Source organism: Saccharomycopsis crataegensis (assembly GCF_037102585.1).
Source record: "Saccharomycopsis crataegensis DNA, jcf7180000000072, whole genome shotgun sequence".
NCBI lineage: Eukaryota > Fungi > Ascomycota > Saccharomycetes > Ascoideales > Saccharomycopsidaceae > Saccharomycopsis > Saccharomycopsis crataegensis.
Genome location: NW_027043819.1, coordinates 2181273 through 2203396, shown reverse-complemented (window position 1 = coordinate 2203396; position 22124 = coordinate 2181273). Strand labels below are relative to the sequence as shown.

At 36.2% G+C, this 22124-nt stretch overlaps 9 protein-coding genes across 9 annotated transcripts; 3 read left to right on the top strand and 6 right to left on the bottom strand. All coding sequences in view use genetic code 12, as the record gives it.

Moving 5' to 3' along the window:
- Window positions 1-488: 488 nt before the first annotated feature.
- Window positions 489-1793, top strand: RKM2 (protein-lysine N-methyltransferase; the record flags this gene model as incomplete). Its single annotated transcript, XM_064994421.1, has 1 exon — window positions 489-1793. The coding sequence occupies one exon, from the start codon at window positions 489-491 to the stop codon at window positions 1791-1793; it is 1305 nt and encodes a 434-aa protein (XP_064850493.1).
- Window positions 1794-2240: 447 nt separating this feature from the next.
- DASC09_008170 (uncharacterized protein) lies at window positions 2241-6809 on the bottom strand (the record flags this gene model as incomplete). The annotated part of the gene is made up of 1 exon (XM_064994420.1): window positions 2241-6809. One exon carries the CDS (start codon window positions 6807-6809, stop codon window positions 2241-2243), a length of 4569 nt encoding a protein of 1522 aa, XP_064850492.1.
- Window positions 6810-7837: 1028 nt separating this feature from the next.
- Window positions 7838-10633, bottom strand: DASC09_008160 (Zn(II)2Cys6 transcription factor; the record flags this gene model as incomplete). The annotated part of the gene is made up of 1 exon (XM_064994419.1): window positions 7838-10633. The coding sequence occupies one exon, from the start codon at window positions 10631-10633 to the stop codon at window positions 7838-7840; it is 2796 nt and encodes a 931-aa protein (XP_064850491.1).
- A 491-nt stretch (window positions 10634-11124) lies between these two features.
- On the bottom strand, window positions 11125-11460 carry DASC09_008150 (uncharacterized protein; the record flags this gene model as incomplete). The annotated part of the gene is made up of 1 exon (XM_064994418.1): window positions 11125-11460. One exon carries the CDS (start codon window positions 11458-11460, stop codon window positions 11125-11127), a length of 336 nt encoding a protein of 111 aa, XP_064850490.1.
- Window positions 11461-12180: 720 nt separating this feature from the next.
- Window positions 12181-12903, top strand: CAB5 (putative dephospho-CoA kinase; the record flags this gene model as incomplete). Its single annotated transcript, XM_064994417.1, has 1 exon — window positions 12181-12903. One exon carries the CDS (start codon window positions 12181-12183, stop codon window positions 12901-12903), a length of 723 nt encoding a protein of 240 aa, XP_064850489.1.
- A 372-nt stretch (window positions 12904-13275) lies between these two features.
- DASC09_008130 (D-mandelate dehydrogenase-like dehydrogenase) lies at window positions 13276-14286 on the bottom strand (the record flags this gene model as incomplete). Its single annotated transcript, XM_064994416.1, has 1 exon — window positions 13276-14286. The coding sequence occupies one exon, from the start codon at window positions 14284-14286 to the stop codon at window positions 13276-13278; it is 1011 nt and encodes a 336-aa protein (XP_064850488.1).
- Window positions 14287-14942: 656 nt separating this feature from the next.
- DASC09_008120 (spermine synthase) lies at window positions 14943-15842 on the top strand (the record flags this gene model as incomplete). The annotated part of the gene is made up of 1 exon (XM_064994415.1): window positions 14943-15842. The coding sequence occupies one exon, from the start codon at window positions 14943-14945 to the stop codon at window positions 15840-15842; it is 900 nt and encodes a 299-aa protein (XP_064850487.1).
- Window positions 15843-16491: 649 nt separating this feature from the next.
- Window positions 16492-18300, bottom strand: DASC09_008110 (uncharacterized protein; the record flags this gene model as incomplete). The annotated part of the gene is made up of 3 exons (XM_064994414.1): window positions 16492-17334; window positions 17501-17970; window positions 18039-18300. The coding sequence occupies 3 exons, from the start codon at window positions 18298-18300 to the stop codon at window positions 16492-16494; spliced, it is 1575 nt and encodes a 524-aa protein (XP_064850486.1).
- Window positions 18301-19455: 1155 nt separating this feature from the next.
- On the bottom strand, window positions 19456-21187 carry DASC09_008100 (uncharacterized protein; the record flags this gene model as incomplete). The annotated part of the gene is made up of 2 exons (XM_064994413.1): window positions 19456-20882; window positions 20956-21187. The coding sequence occupies 2 exons, from the start codon at window positions 21185-21187 to the stop codon at window positions 19456-19458; spliced, it is 1659 nt and encodes a 552-aa protein (XP_064850485.1).
- Between the last annotated feature and the right edge of the window lie 937 nt (window positions 21188-22124).

Genomic DNA, 22124 nt, shown 5'->3' with positions numbered 1-22124 from the left:
TGAGGTAATTGTCTTTAGACATGCTACTTTCATTACAGGTTTGTACTGTTATCGCCATCCAATGAGATTATAGGTAACAGATTCTTAGGAGCTGGTAAAGCAAAGAGGATAATAATCTTTAATTAGAATGATTTCCATTATGCCCTGCCTTGACACTACTGTACTTGCTAACAATTTTGGGGGCGATGTTGGGCTCACTTGATAGACATTACCATACATTAAACATGACTCAGTCTTCATTTACATTATGGATGGAAACCAGTTTTCACTCCAAATCGACTACAGTTTCATGTTAACCAGAGAATCAGAAAAAGAATAACAACAACTGCTCAAATTGAAGATAAATGGCTGCCAACTTTTGCCCTTTAAAATATGCACGTGTAAATACACATGATCAAGCTGAATAAATATCCTCATAGATCTTTTCACTTTACAAGAAAGTAGTTGCTTTCCTATCTCAACATTCGCATAATTATTTATAATCTATTATGGATACTAATGGCTTACTTCTATGGCTACGAGAAAATGATCCGGAAGCCAAATCTAATCTAAAATTCTCGTCTAAACTACAAGTACAATATTTTGAATCATCGGGCTATGGTCTTTATTATAACTCTTCAACACAATTTTCACCACGTGAACTTCTTATTAGTCTCCCCAAATCGTTGCTAATAAACTATTTGAGTTGTTCTAAGCATATACTATCATATAAAGGGTCTCAAGACTGCTTTTTGTTTAATTCTTTGGATTACAATTCTATTAAATTACCGGGCTCTTTGGAAAATGATGAATTCTCGAGAAACATTTACTCAAAGCTAGAGGCCAGTGATCTTTATGCCTTATCATCTTTTCAATTGGTGACATTCTATTTGGTAATAGAAAGTCAAAGAAAGTCGAGTTTTTGGTCTCCTTTCCTTCAAGTACTACCCAAACTACCAACATTTTACGGGATTCCATTAACTTGGGAAATTTGTAACTTGGAATTCTCAATTGATGGCGACAACCTTGACAAAATTAATAATCACAAAGATATTGATGACTGTGGAGTTTTATCAGATATAGAAAATTCAAATTTGTTGATGAAGAATCCTTTAATTTCTTTGCTTCCATTTAGTATGCAGATACATGTTAAGAAGCAGTATTATAAATTCAAAAATGATTATCAAACTATAATATCTTTGATCAAAAAGAGGTGCACGTTATCCCAAACCGAAATCCAGGATATTATTCCAATGGAAAAATTTCTTTGGTCTTGGCTTTGCATCAACTCACGGTGTCTTTATATGGAGTTACCGCTGAAATTTGATAATAAGACCATCGATGATAACTTTACATTATGTCCATTGGTAGATTTCATTAATCATTGTGATGATTCTCATTCCAACAGTTCGTCTATAAAGATTGATAAATCACTGTTTTCGGTTTTCACATCGGGTGAAAATCCTAATTATAGAACCTCTAATGAAGAGATTCAGGAACTATATTTTAGTTATGGGGCTCATTCCAATGCTTTTTTGTTTGCTGAGTATGGATTTATTTTATCTGATTCCAACAAGTGGGAAACAGTGGATATTCTGGAAAATATTCTGGAAATGCTAGATGATGAGAAAACAAAGTATTTAGAAAGCATTGGATATTTTAATGATTATTCCATCAATCATGAAAGTATTAGCTTTCGAACTACTGTGGCATTATCATTAATCTCAAATAGTGACGCCAAAGATCCCTTCAGAAAAATTAATTTTCTCATCAATGGAACAATTGATGAAACAGAATTTGAAAAAAAAAAATAATGTTGTTCTCTTGAACATCTTGGAGATGATGGTTGAGAGTATGAATGTGAAATTATTGCAGTTGCAGAGAACATGTACGACATATGCATACCCAATTCAATTACTATACCATTTCTATAAGTACCAAATTAAGATTTGCAGAAATTGGATAATCAAACTTAGAAAATGAAGATGATGAAAACGAGAACTCTCCTGCAAAAACAATAAATGATAGAAATGATTTCAAAGAAAATTAAAATTACGTAGGATCAAAAAAGATGGAAGCTCAACTGTCTAAGCTTCCTTTTCTGCTTCTAGGATAAACACAATTAGCACATACATTGTTGAATAATTGAATAGAAAAGTCGTTAATTGAAAATAATAATAATAATAATATGAACAAATAAAAAAAAAAAAGAGATAATATAACTAAACAGACATCAAAAAACAAACAACAAATTCATAGTCTCATTTATTTTCTTCCCTAGCGGCAAAAGCATCATACCACTCCTTCTTTTCGATTCTACTGCCAAAACCAAACTTGTACAAAATTTTACCTCCATTGTTATAAACATTAATAGCATTATGGTCTGAATTTGAATATTCAAAAGAAATAGTGTCCAAATTCAAAGGGTTTTCCACAACCTTAAACACTTTCTGATCCTTGTAACATTTGATGATCAACAACCAATTTGGAAACAACATAATCATTCTTTTTTTCTTGTAAATTTTATTTTGACCGTCATTTACTTTGATGAAAATCTCATCAAACTTGATCATTTTCTTCACACAGTTGGATAAGAAACTCTTTTTAGCTAAGTCATCTTCAATTTCCCAACTTAAAGACTCTGTGATTGTTGAGAATTTTTCAGTCTTTAATTTCAAAGCCACCGACTCTTGCAAAGATTGAATCTTGTTGGCAATGGCTTCAATCTTAAAAATTTCGATATTAGAATCAACATTTCTATTGATTTGAATATTTTGAATCATCATATGGAAATGATCCACCAAGTTAATCAAATTTGTATAAAAAAGCTCCAATTTTTCTTTCAATTTGATTGGATCAAAGTTCAACCAGTGCAAAAATTGGGCATTTTCGTTTCGTTCTTGTAATTGGAAAAACCATTCGGATTTGATCATTCTACTGGCATACTCCAGATAAATAAAGGTAGCTTCACTAATCCATGAATCGTATAATGTCAAGATGTCATACAATGGTAACTCTTTACTTTTCAAATTCAAGATTTCAAGCATCGGTCTCAATAAGAATTTTTCATGTAAATTCATCAATGGGTTCAAACAACCAAACGTGTGACGATAAATGGAATCTTTTGAGTCTGGGTAGATCATTGAATCGTTCACAGAATCACTAAGAAACTTAAATCCAAGACTTCTGTGTAAACTTTTTGCTTGAAAGTTCAATTCTTCTTCGGTTTTCATCAATTGATAAATAAGCTCTTGGCATTTGATGAAATTGCTATTGAAGTCATTTACGTTTAGTTCCCATAAAGAGATCCAGTTGTTTGGTAATCTCGTATTGGAATCCATAATTCTCATTTTCTCAAGAGCCAATTTCTTTTCCCTGGACTTATTGTTTGCCATGCTTTTGCGCTTATCGTTACTATAACCATCATCATCATCTTCTCCTTCAGATTCCAGATCTTCACTTTCACTTTCAGAACTTTCACTATCACTATCATCACTGTCACTACCGTCACTATCGGCTTGGTAAACTAAGCTTTGTTGCACACGAATAACTTCCTTTTGTGTCTCCTTTTTCTGTTTCTTTTCAACCAATTGCAACACTAGCTGATGAGAGGAACCATCCGTTGGATGATCTAAAACGACAGTAATCGATGACGAGCTGGAATCAATCAAACTGATATTTTCAGCAACAACAACCTGCTCATGGCTTAAAAACTTGTTGCTTCTTTGACCATTTTCCAGGACACGATGATTATGGATTTTGAAGACTTCAATAACATTATTTCTGATTGCAAAAATCGCGTTATTCTTGAATGCGATATTCTCAACATTAACATTGAAGTGAATAATATCGAATCTTGAAAGCAAATCGGTGTTTCTATCGATGAAAATTGCAAATGTTTCGAAGGTTAACAACAATTCATCTGGATTATTGGTTTCAATAATCTTAATTGGTTTGGAGCTTCCCAAATTTTGCTCAATTTTCTGCAAAAACATACGATCGTCTAAACTATAATTGTTCTGAGAATTGTAAACATAACTTGGGATGATCTGAAGTGGGAGCAAAGTGATAGTTTTCAATAATAGTTTAGCAAACCCCCTGTTCGTGGATAGATAAATCATATCGGTGGTGTCTTTCAATAGAATGGCATCAAAACAATTGATATCATTTAAGGCAAATTCCTTGAAAGTTTCAAATTCTCCACGAGGATTCAACTTCAAAATCTTGAAATGACAGTTGCTAGGATTTTGATTGATATTATTCATCTCCAAGCCCTTTTTTTTAATGGTTGCAGGGATATAACGATAAAACAAATACCATTCTCCATTAATATAACCCATTTTGAAAAATAAAACCTTTTGGTTACTAAGATCGTGCCCAACCAAATGGTAATTCGTATCAAGAATACTTTTAATAATATTATTAAAATCAAATTGAACAATTTGGTCACCAGCAAAGACAATCAATCGATTATGTTCTTCCACCACTTCAACCTGTTTAACATATCTGATCCCAGACAATTTTTTCCAATTCAAGCCAGTACGATTAATATCATCAATGAATAGACCATTACTAGTACCAATTAAATGATATGTTTGGCCATGGAAATTCATAGTCAAAGAACACAAGATTTTCCCGCTAATTGTGTTAATATTAGCTAAGTTTTTAGAATTTTTCAATGCGTTCAAAATTGGCTGACTTTCGTAATATTTTAATTTACTTTGGGTTGCCTGTGGATTTTGCATATAATTATCACCATTAACAAAATTTGTGGTGATTGGGATCATTTCGAATGGATCAATTTGAGCTTTTTCAGTAATATAGCTCACTTTAGTGTCCATGATTAATTTCTTCCAGTGCTCTTTCAAAGATCTATCGAAGAACATTAAATCATAACTTATTCCAGATTTACCACGATGAACGAGCTTCAACTCATTATTATTTATATCCCAGATTTCCAAAAACTCAATTGGGAAAGGATATTCTTTGACAATAATTTCTTTAAGATAAATATCCAACTTGCAAAGGACTAAACAATTATTAAATAAAATCAAATAATCTATATTGTTGGAGGAATTGTTGATTTTATTTCTGTTAATAATCTTTAAATTCTTCCATTTAAACTGGATATTACCAGCAGTGGAGCAATTCCAGTTGAACTTTGATAAGAAATTTTTGAATTCCATACTTGAATAATGACTGTGACATTGAGTAACAAATGTCTGGAGAGAATTCAAGACAATTGAAATTTTCTTGTAACTGGTGGATGATTTTTTGTGCGAATGCAATTCCAAAAGTTTTTCCAAGCAATGCACATAGTTAATCAAATTATCAATCAAATAATTAGAAATGAGCTCCTGGTATGGGAACTTAGATTTGAAATTATTATTTAACCAATTCAAAAATATATTGGATTTTTGGTCTTTGAATAACTCCATTTCAAGCCAAAATTTCGTGACAATCAATTGATTAATATACATTTGATAACTGTCAATAATTTTAAACAACCAAGTGTTGATAATCTCACAAATGGTATTAATATTGAATAGTCTATGCGATGAAGTTTTTTTCTTACTTTCACTTTCATCTTTATTTTTATTTAATTCATCGAGTAATGGCTGGTACAAATACTTTTCACACAATTCTTCGAGTTGCTGTAACGTATTGAAGTAACCGAAGAAATCGTCGTAAACTTCAGCTTTTGTTTCAGGAAAAACAATAGATTCATCTTGAGAAAATAAAAAGTCATAACCGATTGTATCCCAAATATCCTTTTTATCATTTTTGGAATTCAACTGTTGATATTTAATCAATTGGAACAAGATTTCTTGTTTCTGTAGGGACCTATTGCTCATTTTCCCATAGTCACTGGGTTTCAAATCACAATATTCCACCCAAGAATTTGCAGTTTTGATATTATATTGCGCTGCTGGATCACAGGCGAACTTTATCTTGTTAATTTTTCTATTCTTCATGATAGATTTCAATAAGGTATTGAGAGTGATGGCTTCTTCAGTTTGTTGATGCTGATTAACGCTGCCATCGTCCAAAGAAATCACATCATCATTGAAAGGGTTAGGTTGTCTACCATGATCATCACTATCAATACTCAACACATCGAAAGATCTTAGAGAAGAGACTCCATGCTCGTCGTTATCTGCAACACCATTAAATTTTTGGGGAGATTTTTGTAGCATTGGAGAAGGCATGTTTTGGTTACGCCTCAACAAACTCATGTTTTTACGCAAACTGTGAGCTCCAGCCGAAGTTTTGGAGCGATTCAATGATTGATGAGCTGGAGAACGTGAATTTTCTTCATATCTTTGGGGCAGAGATCTTTGATCTCGTGGAAGGATATTTTGATTCGAGTTAGTCTGGTACTGTGGTTGAGAGGACTGATGAAACTGGTAAGGCTCCTGAAGCTGTTGTTGTTGTTGTTGTTGTTGCTGTGGTGGTGCTTTTTGAAATTGACCAGGATGCATCCTACCGTTTTGAATCGCAGGTTTGCCAGGCAATGTTCTGCTTCTTCCCAAAGGCATTGGCAGAGGCGAAACATTAGCGGGCATACCCGGAGAATTGTAGGCTTGCTTATAACCCATATTTGGAGTAGCATTATAACCCATATTCGGACTATTTATTGGGGGAGCATTACCCATGAAATCGCCATTGGTAGTTGTCTGATAGTTGTTATTGATGTTTGGCAAGGGCTGTTGGATGAAGCCAGGTCTAGGGGTCCGCTTAACTGAATTTGATCGAGATCTGTTACCTATAGATCTGGATCTGGAAATTGCAAAGTCGTTTTGTGACAGCAAATGATCATGAGAGTTCATTATTTCTAGAGATAAAGACAAAGGTATTGTGTCATTCACGGATATTGCAATGGCAAATGATTGTAACGTAGACAATAAATAACAGAAAGGTGATTGATCGCGTGCCTCTATTAACCCAACTGTGTTTGGCTGGGGCAAAGGATAACTGATCAACAGTGTAAGGTAATTATTATGGTTAAGCAGCTGGGCTAGACTGTTTTGGATTGGTTACAAAGGAGTGACAAACGTTGGAAGTTGAGGGGGCGGTTCTCTAAGATCAATAGAACAGAAGAAGATGCTGGCTGGTGTTGTTGTTGTCTATGTAATGCTTTTTTTTTTTTTTTTTTTTTTGGTCCTCGTCCCCGTGCGGTGCAGGGTGTTTAGCAGTTGTAATTATGTCATGTGACGAACTGTAAGGGCGGGATTTCCACTTTCAGGGTCCAGGCAGTTGCGCGTATTGGGCCAAAGGAGCTGTATATACATACACCTGTCGCTTTGTTTTGTATATATGCCAAACATATGAACTGTAATTAAGTACCCAAAAAGGTTCACTTCACTGTCTAATTTATTTGACGCGCGGGCCCAGGCATTAGATTGTAATGTGTAATATCGACTACTTTTGTTAATTACACACACTACTCATTACCTCCTGTGGCTGATTCCAACAAACAGTAAATCGGGTATACGATTTATATCAGTAAGAATAAAGGTGTGTTTTCATCAAAACATTGCGTATTATAGGGCCATATATATACCTGGTTGAAACGCGACAATTTGCCACATTAAAATTGATATGTCCGATCTCTATAACCTTGCCAAATTGGGATCTGGAATTCAAAACAAAATAAAAATAAAAATAAAAATAAAAATAAAAATAAAAATAAAAATAAAAATAAAAATAAAAATAAAAATAAAAATAAAAATAAAAATAAAAATAAAAATAAAAATAAAAATAAAAATAAAAATAAAAATAAAAATAAAAATAAAAATAAAAATAAAAATAAAAATAAAAATATAAAAATAAAAATAATACCGCAACACTGAAAATCTCAAAAGATTAACATTTCATACCCTAATTCTTTGATCACTTCAAGCCAATTAACTTCTTCTTCGCCTAAAAGTGTCCTTAGCCTCCAAACCTCGTATATCGCCTGCTTTGGCCTCCATTGATTAATCAATGACCCTGACAAATACTTATCTTCATAAAACTGAAAGAACTGATGTTTAAGGGTTGACCGAAGCTCTGGCGACAAAATTTCAAAAGATGTAATCAACATTATGAAAAAGTTGGGACGGAAGGATGAAAATTTTGGGACGGACTCATTTTTGTGGATACTTCCTAACTGCAGATCTTCATATGGAATATTAAGTTCGGTTGCATTATTATCTTTCAATGCGTATTTCAAATAATTCAAGTGCTGCACCACCTTTTGTGCCTCAAGCTGTAAGAATTGCGGGGGAACATCTTTGATGTTACTAAAATAGTAAATGATCAATGAGTGATGAAATGCTTTGCTATGGTGATATAGCATCTCATGGTTGAAACTTATAAACCTTCTTTTCACCATTCCAGTAGCGCCAGTAGTGGTTGATTCATATAGTCCCCAAGAAAGCTTCCAAGTCAATAGCTGATCTTCTACATCGGCGCACTGTTTTGAAAATCCAACAAGATGAACATCATGGAGATGCAGATAATATTGATGCTTAATAAGTGAAGTAATTCGTTCAAGAAGAAGGATCAAAGAAATAGGCAATCCAAGTGAAAGCTCCATTAGTGTAATCTTGGATTTCGGCCGATTCAATTCTAGTTTTGATTGTGGATTATCATCTTGTCTGGTATCCTCAAATTTCTCGTGTTTCCCATTTTTAATTTCTTTTCCACCATATCCATCAATGACAGCCCCATTTTCTCCTTGGTAATTGAAAATGACTTCAAACGCTGGAGGAGGAGGGTCTTCTTCATCATTAAATTCATAGTCATAATGAATATCAAAATTCTTTCCATCGTTTGTATTACGGTATATGCTTGCGCCATCTGAATTAATATTCTTCTGCAAAGTGAGGGGAATATTTGCGCTTTGAAAATTATCATTGTCTTGTGATTCACCATCTTTATCAGTAATATTGCTTGAGTCGGTAAGGCGAATTTCCGAAAATTTGGGCAATACTTTTATTTGACTATGAAATAAGGGTTGAACTTCGTCGACAAAAGGTTTTGTACTGTGAGCTCCTGTTGGGTTGAATTCCTTTTCTGGATCAAATCCATTTAAATCATGGACTGTAGTAATGGAATGGAATATTCTAAGGATTTGAAAATATAGAGCAATGAAAAATGAAGACTGTTTATCTTTATCATGGCAATCAGATGATTTTAAACCTTCTATAACACTATTGAAACGGCCGAGATTCAGCACCGAGAGTTCCATATCATGGAGCGTGTAAATATTTTCAACTAATAATTGGCCCAAATTAAATAGTTCTGATAGACGGCAGCATGTCCCAAGAACACAATCAATTTGTATCTTTAATATTATTCGAAGCAAGCTTTGGTTTAGTAATTCATTTATTAATTTTTGGATATGTTGTAGGTTATTAGAACAATTTTTTTCGACTTGCAGCACAAATCTTGAGATTTTTTTGAGTAATGGTTCACCAAGCTTGTCGACCAAACAATTCAAATTTGTAGAAGCCATCATCAATGAGGCGATTTGATCTTGCTGTGAATGACCCAAATGGAAACTAGAAATTACCAAAATTTGAAAAACTAGACATGATTGAACAAGGAATGTCAATTCCTTGATATAGCTAACGATTTCCTCCTCAGAAAAATTTTTGACATCCAATTCTTCCTTTTCTGTGACAAAGGATCCGTTCTCAAGTAATGAGAGCACTATTTCAATCCAATTCTTTTCTGAAATCAGGAACTGCTCAAGAATTATTTTCAATTCTTTTGGCCAAATATAAGCTTGCCACAAATTGTGACCCCCGTTTTCAAAGTTACTGAACTTGTCTAGAATATTATTAGCGAAATTAGCTGTAAGTTTATTGATGTATTGCTCACTCACATTAAGGCCAGGATCCAACAACCCACATGAAATTAAATTCTGTTTGATTTCCAGGATTGAAGTTGTCACCATTGGATCATTCAAGTCAATTTGCTCTTTTTTAGCAAGCTTGTTTTGGCGATAGCTTTGATAAATTGCAAAAAATGGCACAAGTGAGAAGTCTAGCCAGTTAACACATTCTATAGACCCTCTATCCTGGCTCAGTGAACAATCATTCACGGCCCTCAAAGGAGCATAGTTGTTCATACGATCATGAAGAATTTCTTTCAGAGAATTTTTGAAAGCTAAGTTAGCTGGTTGCAGATTCGCTATCGATTCTTCAGTTTTTGAGGAAATGGGTATTGAAAAAATTCCAAATGGGCCTTGAAATTTGGAAGTTACAACAAACAAGCTATTTTCATTCACAGAAGGGATCTCTATATCAATATCAATATCGGCATCCAAAGCATCATAATCTGTATATGGTTTCTTCCATTCTGCAAAATCGATCATCGATCTGCTTCGCTCTGCATTCTGCTTTTTCAATTCCACAAGTTTTACAGTATAATATTTTTCAGGTTCCAAGCCCTCATTAACAATGTCGTTTAAAGAAGCTAGCTCATTATGATCATTATTGTTGGATAGAAATTGGGTAGAAAACCATGTCAATTTGATTCCATATCCACATTCTAATTGTAGTCTTGAGCAGTGCCCGCATACCGGTTGGACTAAATTGCATCGGACACGACGTCGTCGACACGTCCAGCAACCCTTGAATGATCTTTTGTGCTTTTGTTTCATTGTAGGCTATATTTCAAGCAGTACCATTCGGGAATCTCATTATGGTGTGAGGCATAATCACCAGACGACCGGGTCTTTGACGGAACCCCTATTTTGAGGATCTTTTTTTTTTTTTTTCGTCTTCTTTTACCTGTTAGTGTGATGGAAACATTGTGTTACATAAATGTACATATGGGTGCATTGTGGATCTTCATAAAACACTGTTTGGGGCTGTTTGGGGCTGTTTGAACATCCCAAATAGTGTTATTTTACATCAAATCCTGGGAAATAAGAACGAAAAAACTAAAGTGAATTAAGAAATAAGCAAGAAAACTCTAAGATACGACATAAGCGGAGCATAAAGAACAATAACTGAAAATGATAAAATAAAGATCTATGGTTTCTAAAGAGATCTAGAAAAGTCTATGAAACATTGAGTCTTGGGAGACAAGCAAATTTAACAGCGGGGGTATTGAGACATAAAGGATTGGGGGAGAGGGGAGCAAAAAAAATTAGAACAAGTAAGCCAAACCAGCCAAACCAGCCAAAGCGCCAACGGACAACTTGCCAGCAGCACCGGTGTCAGCAGAAGCCTTAGAGCTGGAAGAAGCGGAACCGGAGGTGGTAGAAGTGGCTTCAGTAGATTCGGTAGCAGACAAGTTGATGGATGAGGTCAAAGTCTTGTATGAAGCAGTGCTGTTGGAAGCAGTGGTAGAGTTCAAGTAAGCAGTAGAAGTACAGATGGTGGTGTAGGTGGTAGAGGTTTCGTGGGTGGTGACGGTGACAGCGTCGTCAGCAGAAGCCAATGCGAGGATAGAAGAAACGAGGGCTAACTTAGAGAATTGCATTTGGAAGTGGTTATTGAATGAGAGAATGTCTTTTGGTATGAATGTTTCTAAAACAAGAATTGTAGATTACAGTAAATAAAAAAAAAAATTTGCAATTGTGATAATCAACAGAGGAACAGGAAATTTGTAGGCCTTTTTATGTGCGAACTGTTGACAAAAAAAAAAAAAAATTAGCAGAAAAAGGGGAACAAAGCCACCCTCTAGAGTTCGCTGCGCACCCCCAGGTTATGCTGTTTCACCGTGGTGGTCGAGTCTAGAATCACCGTCAATGAAAAGAACCCTCAGCCGTCTCTGCGGCTGCAAAATGAGAATGTCTCAAATATATGATGATTTTCGCAATATTAGACGTTCATCTTATAAGAAGTCCTGATGTTTTGTTGCCAGTGTACGTACCATCGTGTATTTCTTATCAGCATGCGATGTACCATGGAGGAGGGTCTAGTATGGGTTTCTGTTTTGGATTGTTGGCGGGAGCGAAAATCCCAAGTTGAAACGGGAAATGCAGGAGATATAAAACCACACTAACCAATAAGCCCAGTTTGGACCCATCTTAGACTGGTTATCATTCTAGAAAAGGCAGATTAGCTCTCTTTGGCCAACCCCCCTCCCCATAAAAATTTTTTTGGCATCTTTAGGGATAAGCAAAAAAAAAAAAAAAAAAAAAAAAAAAAAAAAAAAAAAAAAAAAAAAAATAACAGACAAAACAAACCATCTCACAAAATGTTGATAATTGGCTTAACAGGATCAATTGCAACAGGTAAATCGACTGTCTCCAACAGACTCAAGGAGCAAGGTATCCCTGTTGTTGATGCAGACTTGATTGCTAAACATATCGTTGACAAAGGAAAGCCAGCATATAATAAGATTGTGAAATGTTTTGGCCCCCTCTCTGACAACTTGCTACAACAAGATGGTGAAATCAATCGTCAGGAGTTGGGAAAATTGGTATTTGGACCAGCCAACAAGTCCAACCTTCAGAAACTCAACTCTATAACCCATCCAAAAGTCGGCTGGGAGATGATTCTCGAAGTAATTAAATGCTATATTAAAGGATACGATATGGTGGTTCTTGACGTCCCATTATTATTTGAGGCGAATTTCCATTATTATTGCGGTACAGTCATAAACGTAATTTGTGATGAGGATTTACAACTATCAAGATTATTAGTCAGAAATCCCCAACTATCTGAAAGCGAGGCCCAAAAGAGAATTGGTAGTCAGATGAGCATGAGCAGTAAATCTAGCTTATCGAATATCGTTATTGAAAATAATGGATCGCTAGAGGAATTGTATGCCAGTGTGGATGGCATCGTAAAGGATATCAAACCCAACAAACTTTGGAGTACAACTGAATGGTTTATTTTCCCTTTTGGTTTGGTAGTCGGTGCTGTTAGATATTTTCAAAATGTTTGGAAATATAAGCAAATGAAAAAGATTGATTGATGATATCGCTAGAATTATAGCAACATATTAAGTGATAGCGTAAATCTTGATAGCTATTCATTCGTAGAATAGTTCCTCTAACTATTAATTTTTTTTTTTTATTATTCCTTTCATTCTTTTCATTGAAAAGAACTTCGAAAAAAAAATAGGATCTTCAAATTCAATGATATTTCTACAAAACGAAAAAAAGAGCAGGAATTTCGGCCATGAAAAACGGATTTATGACATATATATTGGGAAAGTAAAGTAATAATGGAAAGAGATAAAATATCTAGAAAGCGGCCCGTTATTTGGTTTGTATCATTAAGAATAGATTTATTTGTGTGTGTGTGTGTGTTTTTTTCAACAAAAAATGTTTCTGGAGTAGCAAGTTTAATCAAATAATCCTCTTTGTTCACCAATGAAGGAAATCAATTTACCAGTAGACAAATAATTTTCAACATTCTTGAGAACTGTCAATTGGGCATTGATTCTAGTGGCCTTGGAGAAACTTCCAACATGAGGCAAAGCAATGACGTTATCTAATTCGACCAATTCATAGTTGATGTTTGGTTCATTGTGGAACACATCCAACCCAGCAGACAAGATTTTACCATTCTTAAGATACTTGATCAATGCAGTTTCATCAATGACATCACCACGGGCAGTGTTAACAATAATAACTTCGTCCTTCATCTTAAGAATACGTTCCTCATTGATCAAGTGGTAAGTTTCAGGAGTCAAAGCACAGTTCAAGTCAACGACATCTGATTGCGATACTAATTCATCGATACTGGAAACGTAAGTAACCCCCAATTCTTTTTCAAGTTCTGGAGCCACTTGACGACGGTTGTAGTAAATGATTTTTTCGAAACCTAATGGAAGACAACGTCTGACCACGGCCTGGCCAATGGCACCGAGCCCCACAACCCCAAGAGTAAGACCGTTTGGAGCAATTCCAACCTTGGATGGATTTTGGAACTTGTGATGGATGTACAAATCTTTGATACTTTCTTGGTAGAATCTCATGGCACCCAAAAGCAAAAACAAGTTAGTGTCTGCGGTGGAGGTGTCGAGATCATAGACTCTGGCCACTTGGATCTTTCTCTTGGTGGCCTCGGCAAAGTCGATTTGGTTATAACCAGCTGAACAGAAGCACACAGCCTTAAGGTTTGGGAGAGCGTCGAAGATTTTAGCATCGAGGTTATAGTCATTCTTCACACCAGCGATGAGGGAAACAGAGGTGATATCATCGGTGTTGTTAGCGATCTTTGATTCGAATTCTTGGAAATTGGCGGAAGTGTCCTCAATCAAGGTGATTTCTGGATGGGTCTTTTGGAATTCCTCCCATTTGTTAGCGATGAATGGGAAATTATTCTTATTAAGTAAGACAGTGATAGCCATTGTGTATATAAGAGGGGTGTTGTTGTTTTGGTTTTGGGGTTATGCTTGCAGATTTCCAAGAGAACAGAAAACGAGAAAGAAAAAAACAGGCATACCAAGAGCAGCCCTTGTTATATACATACATATCGAAGATGTGTGGCTATCGGAAGTACCCGCATCGTGTCGTAGATTACCACCAGAAGAGGGTTACCAGGTAGTCTATTTTTCCCGACCGCCGCTCCACGCGCGCGATAGTACAGGGTGTCACACCCCTCCAAATGGCACACAACTGTTACTTACACCAATAACAGCACATTCCATCATCTCCTTGATAATAAATGGCAAATGGCCGGTTCCAAACTCTCCACTCGTGTTACTGGGGGCTGGAAATCATTTTCCCAAAAGCCCATGTTGAAATCAACTTCCTCCACAAAACTATCTTGAGGAAAAGAAAAAAAAAAAAAAAAAAAACGGTAAGAAAAAAAAAAAGTTTGAAAAAAAAAAAAAAAAAATGATCCGGAATAACTGTGTGATGATGATGAAAGACTAAGTAAGTTGACAAGGACTGACAGTTCTATGAATCATTGAAGTATTGGATACTTAACTTGATAATATCAAACTTCTCGTCAATTTCAGAATTAAAAACGAAAATAAAATAAAAAAGTATAGAGACAATAATGGCCGCCGAACTCTCTCACCCTTCAATTCAAGACGGTTGGTTCCGTGAGATTTCTGATGAACATTTTCCAGGTCAGGCCTTCGAGCTTCGAGTTGAAAAGATTCTATTCCACGAGAAGTCCCAGTTTCAAGATATCTTGGTCTTTAAATCCACCGATTACGGTAACGTGTTGGTGTTGGATGGGGTCGTTCAATGTACTGAGCGTGATGAATTTTCGTATCAAGAGCTTATAGCACATGTTCCAATGTTTGCCCACCCAAGCCCTCGCAAAGTTTTGATTATCGGTGGAGGTGATGGCGGGGTGCTTCGTGAAGTTTTGAAACATGAGGATGTTATTGAAGAAGTGGTACTTGTGGAAATTGATGAATATGTTATCAATTTGAGTAAGCAGTACTTCCCAGAGATGGCCTCTGGTTTCGAGCATCCAAAGGCTAAAATAGTGTTGATGGATGGGTTTCAATATTTGAAAGACAACCAAGGAAAGTTTGATGTCATCATTACCGATTCCTCTGACCCTGAAGGTCCTGCAGAAAACTTTTTCCAAGTAGATTATTTCAAATTACTTAGAGATTCCTTGGTTGATGATAATGGGATTGTCATTTCGCAATCCAGCGAAAATATCTGGTTGAATTTGAAGAAATTGAAGCAAATTTATCACACCGTCAAAGAAGTTTTTCCAATGGTGAAATATTGTTACACTTGTACCCCAAGTTACACTTCTGGGCAGCTAGGATTAATTGTCAGTTCTAAGAATGCTGCATTGGATGTTGCGGTAGCGACCAGATCCTGGGACCAAGCAAAGCAAAATAACTTATTGAGATATTATAATAGCAGATTGCATGCGGCCAGTTTTGTGCTACCTAACGCTGCTAAGGTTTTTTTGGAGGATGAAAACTAGTTACGGTTCTGTGGTGCTCCTGAAACCATGACATGTTACAAAAGTTGTCCCCGGTATTATTATAGTGATTATTATGATTCAGCTATCATAGATGTACATATTTATAAACTATCATTATTCAACCCATTGGTTGAATAATGCTATTTTTTTGTTTTCGTTTACTCATATTTTTCGGTCCCCGTATAATTAATTTGTGCAAGAATTGCTCTGGATACACTATTCTAACTAAGTGGTGGTTATTGATGGTATATGTTGTGATAGCAGCGGCGCGATCGAACTATTCTTGTCGTAATGGCAATTATTCTACTCTTAGTTTTTCAAATTTTCTTTCAATATACACCCATAAACCGTTCGTCAGCATAATTGAGGTATTACAAATATAAGCTCAGCAATATTAGGATATATTAAACACTAAATGGGTAAAAAAAAAAAAAAGAAAAAAGGATTTGGAAATAAACGCAATGGTTTCCACTGTAACTTTTTGAAACTTTATAGATACCAAAGCGAGAATTGGGTCAACAAGCCAATTCGAAGAAAAATTGAACTTGAACACAACTGTGTAAACCTGAAACAAACAAGAAAAAGCAAAGCAAAGCAAGCAAAAAAAATAGAAGGAAACAGAAAAAAAAAAAAAAGAGCATTATTAATTTTAAGCGGATTTTTCATCAACGTTCTCGTGGGTTTCCACATTAATCTTCTCGTCGATACTAGAAGCACTAGAATGATCACCCAATTGAGAAACATCATAGCCAGTGGATTCCAAGTATTGCAAAAACTTTTTGTCTTCGTTCAACATGGCTGGTGGAGAAACGTCTGGTAAGAAGAAAAGGGCCAAGAAGGCGGCAAAAAGGGCCATAGCACCAGCAATATAGTATGGAACTTGCAAACCATATTTTTTTTCGATAGATGGGAAAGCGTAAGTACCGACAAAAGCCCCGATCTTACCAATAGCAGCAGGAATGGCATAATAAGTTCCTCTGATTGGGGTGGCACCGGTCTTTGCAGACAAACAACCGATGTTGTTACCAGGCCCAAATTCACCAAAAGTCAAAAAGAACCCATAAATAACGGTGAACCCTGCGACATGGTGCTTCAAGGTATTGTAAGCACCGGCAATGGCAAAACCAAGAACGGCTTGAATAACTAAACCAACAAAAAGAGTGAGTCTTGGGCCGAAGTAATCGGAAGCAATGGCACCAACGAAGGAACCTGGGATGTAAAACAAGTTAAGAACAACATTCCATCCAAAGGTCTTGTACAAGTCACCGTCTGGGATGATAAGTTTAATGATGTAAGAACTGTAAATACCGAAAGCATAGACACTGAAATCATAGATGAACCAAATTGCTGAAACAACAAATAATCTGAACCAATAGAATTTGATAATGTGGAAGTAAGGGATTCTGGCTTTCTTGAATCTAGTTTTTTGGTAGTTTTCATTTTCTTTCAAAGTAGTACGGAAGCAAAGCAAAATCATAGGCCAGATGGCACCCTAAAGCGAAAAAGGTTAGTATGGGAATCATATCATGCAGACAACCGCATGTCAAAAAAAAAAAAAAAAAAATAGAATCATGCATGAGTGAGTCGCCGAGTACACTGTCCGCCAAATCCGCTAAGCGATGATTTGACAAATTGTTGAAAAATGAAATAATACATACAATACCAATGGTGATTCTCCAGACTGGGGTGAGATGTTTAGGAGTGCAGATCCACAAAAGAACCATTGGAACAAAAGAACTAATAACAAAACCTGAATCGATGGCAAAATTGGTAAACCAAATAAAGTATCTATTTCTGTGTTTTGGAGGCATCAAGGCAGAAGCTTCAGCACAGGCAACAGAACCGGTAGGATACTCACTACCAATCCCGATACCGAGGAAGAAACGATAGGCAGTAAGGGCTGCGAGCATCCCTTTAATACTGCCGTGGTAACCCCAAGCACCAGAACACAAAATGGTAAAGATAATTAAGATGACGTTGGAAATGATCATACCGGTCTTTCTAGAAAGCTTGTCGGAGACGTAACCAAATGTCAATTGACCGACCACTGTACCGACGAAAGCAATTGAAGCGACATTATTGATTGCACGAGAGTCGGCGTATTCTTTTGGATAAAGGGTAGATAAACCTATACAAATACATGTGTTAATATGGATATTCTTAAATCGACGTTGGAATGTCAAAGTCAATACATACAAGTAGAAGCGGTACCGATAGAGTTATTCACATAACCATCGGAGAACAAACCACTACCAGCGAAAAGAATGGTTTTGATTTGATCCCATTTGGTAGTTTGTAAACTGGTGGTCAACTCTATTGGCGATTCATCATCGATATCTTCATTTTCATTGATTTGTTGATCATTTTTGGTGAGGATATATTCTCTCTTGGCTCTTTCAATCCAGCCAACAGTGGCATCAGAGAAGGAGCTTGGAAGATCTCTAGTCCAAACAGACATTTCTTTTTTTTTTTCTGTGTGTATGTAGTTGATTGTCTGGTATGAGCACTTTCAACTCAAATGAAAATTGAGGATCGGGATAGGGAGGACCTTTTATACCAATTAACTACAGAATCCATATTTTTTTTATTGGATTTTTTTTTTTTTTTTTTTTGATCCTGCATGTCCTACTAGGGACACTTAGAACGACTGAATCTACCGCTGGGTGCAGTAGTGTAGGGAGAGGACGATAATGACAGTCAAGGGTTTGGTAGCAAAAGTTGTTGGCATACTATATTACCAAGGTGGTTGGGGTGTCCGATGTCCATAGAACTGACGAGATGTATACCACTACAACAATATTCCATATCGCATTGTATCCTGTTCTCGGCAACGCTATTCTTTGCAACATCGACCACAGAAGGCCCCAGAGAGGGCGTAAGCAGGGTGCGTCCACCCTCTATATTTTTTGTTGGAACAGGCACGTGCGACTCCCACTTTCACATGTTTGTCCAGAAGTGGCGGTTTTCCAGATTGTGTGGCAGACACGGCTTTGGGGTTTATTGCACAAAAATCTTATCTCTCCTCTTGCTCCTACTGGTTGGTGAAGCCCACCCCCACCCCCACCCAGCCATGTTTATCTCCGTCCTGTGGTTTTGGATTGGGGCCTTTTCTTTTTTTTTTTTTTTTACCTCCGGTGTAAACCACATGCTCACGAGAATAGGCATAACCGTCATCCTCTGGAACTTTAACTTTCTACTACTACTTGGGGAGGGGGGCAATTGAATCAGAACATACAGTACAGTTCACAGGCTCCAATCTACTGGATACAACACTGGAGCCCACCTCACCAATATCAAATACCATGTGTTTATATGGACTAGTTCAAACTTATGCTCTTAAGTTATATACAACAAACAAAACAAACATTGAATTGAACTAAATGCTATGAATGGACGGCCAAAAAAGGAAACTGAAATGAAAGACAAGTGGGAGAAAAAAAAAATTAAAGTATATAAAACTGCCGCATTGAAAAACGGCTGACTGGCAAATCACTGATGACCAAAGAACTGAATGAAAAAAAAAAAAAAAAACGTTGCAGTACAAATGAAGTAATTAATAGAAATAAAATAAAATACAATGCCAATGCGAGTGCAACCGAAACGCATAAGTTGGTTACAACTCCCTAACGTTGACAAATGGCGATTCCTTCTTCTTGTCAAAAGATTCGGCATCCAGGCCACTGTCGTAATCTTCGATCACCATCTTTTTCCCACTGCCATCTCTAACAATATATTCACTCACCAGGTCAGAAATGTCATCTTCCTCTTCATCGCCATCATCACTTCCCAAAGAACTCATATCAAACCCTGTGGATGCCAAATATTCTAAAAATTTATTGTCTTCCAAACTCATGGCACTTGGGCTCACATCTGGCAAAAAAATCAATCCTGCTAATGCAGCGATGATCGCAAGAATAGAGGCAATAAAGTAAGGCGCTTGCATTCCACTATTGCTTTCCGCTCCTCCAAAACGCTTGATGATAATTGGGAAAATATACGTTCCAGTAAATGCCCCGACTTTCCCTATAGCGGCAGCAACAGAATAATAAGTTCCTCTAATCGAAGTCGCACTGGTCTTAGACGCCAAAATACCAATGTTGTCTCCAGGCCCAAATTCTCCCATAGTCATAAAAATACCGTAGATAATCACGAACCCGGCAATGTTGTGCTTCAAGATTGGGAAAAGTGCTCCTAAAATAATCCCGAATGTTGCTTGGAGAAGAAGACCGATGACCAATGTCAATCTTGGCCCCAAATAATCGGAGGAAACTGCCCCCAAAAATGCTCCTGGGATGTAAAAAACATTAAGCACGATATTCCATCCAAAAGTTTTCACCAAATCCCCATCTGGAATAATGACTTTAATGATAAATGATGAATATAACCCAAACGCGTAAGTACAAAAATCGTAAACGAACCAAATAAGTGCCACAACTATCAATCTAAACCAATAGAATTTTAACACCGTTAAATATGGAATACCAACTTTTTGGAAACCTGTTTTCTTGAATTGTTTATCTTCCTTGAATTTGGTACGAAGCAAAAATAACGCCAATGGGAAAACTGCTCCAATGCCAAGGGTCAATCTCCAAACTAAGTCCAATCTTTTTTCTTTCAAAATTAGTAACAAAACGAAAGGCACCAACGCACTGCATACAAAACCGACATCAATACTGAAGTTGGTAAACCAGCAAAAATAACGATTTCTTTTCTTTGCCGGGAGCATTGCCGAAGCTTCAGCACAGGCGACCGAACCAGTTGGATATTCACTACCAATACCAATACCAAGAAAGAAACGATAAACTGTTAATGCAATAAGCATTCCTTCAATATTTCCTGGTCCCCCGTAAGATGCAGCACATAAAATAGAAAAAAGGATAAGTAAAGCACTGGAAATCAACATTCCGAGTTTACGAGAAAATTTGTCACTGATGTAACCAAATGATAACTGTCCGACAATGGTGCCAACAAATGCAATGGATGATACATTGGACAACGCTGAGGAGTTTCCAACTTCCTTTGGATAAAGTGTGCTCAAACCTAATAGAAAAATTAGTAAGTAATTCTCGAAATATCAGAAGCATAACAGAAAAAACTAAATCGCTATACTTACAAGTTGAAGCAGTGGAAATGGAATTGTTGACATAACCATCGGAGAATAAACCAGAACCAGCGGTTAAAATCTTGAAAACGACTTCACTTCTGTCATGAGGGCTATCTTCTTCAGGCAGTTCCTCAACTATTTCACGGTTTTTACTAAAAACAGTCTCATTCTTAGCTCTAACAATCCACCCATAAGTTAAATCCTTCATCGATGAAGGGATATCTCTTGTAAGATAACCCATATTTTATTAAAAACTATGCAGAGATATGACAGGGCTTGAATGTTTCACAAAAAACAAAAAAATGATGATGGATGTTTGTATTATTCAGTTGTACTTATTGATAAATCAGAAAAAAAAAAAAAAAATTTTTAATGTATCGCAAGTGGATATCTTGGTCTTATGTATTGATTATACATACACAATCCCTAACACTAAAATTACATATCCATGGATTCCTTGTGCCTTGCAAAAGCGTTTATCTCTGAAAAGAGAATTATCTTTCCATGTTGTGTTTTTTTATAGACGTGCATATCAGAGGTAAATTCCTGCATGGCTGCAAAACGCCTTTTTCTCAACATGAGCCGCACTCTAAAAATTCCACTCCAGCAGCTCCTACCAATAAGGCATCGGAATTTTCTAGTGATTTACCAATAATAACCAAACAATTATGTCAAGCGAAAGTAAAAGAAAAAAGATACTAGATAATTACCAATTTTGGAAATATCCTTGCAAGAAACGATCTGTGTTAGCGCCAAATATCAGCCACTAAAAACGTTTTGCAAGAGGCTTCTTACAATGTATCTACAGTTGAAAAGCACGATTGAATGATGTCAAAAAGCACATGCTTGTCTTGAAAACCCAACAAAATGTCATATCAAATGTCTTCATTTGATTTGACACATGATTATAAGTAATATTTTATTTTACTGTCAGCGGGAGGCAACCATTTTTTGCCCTGGACGTATAATTCTCCGTAGAATCCTTGATAAAGAGTATCTTAATTGAAGTCTACTACATCTTTATTTGCGGTATTTTATAGTAGCTCAAATATAACTATATTTATTTATCTTTGTTGTCGCTCTTTCTGTTTACATCTTAGTGACCTCACATTTTGTGATTTTGGTAGTCACATGCTTGTGCTCGTGATGATGATGCTTATTTTTTTTTTTCTTCTTTT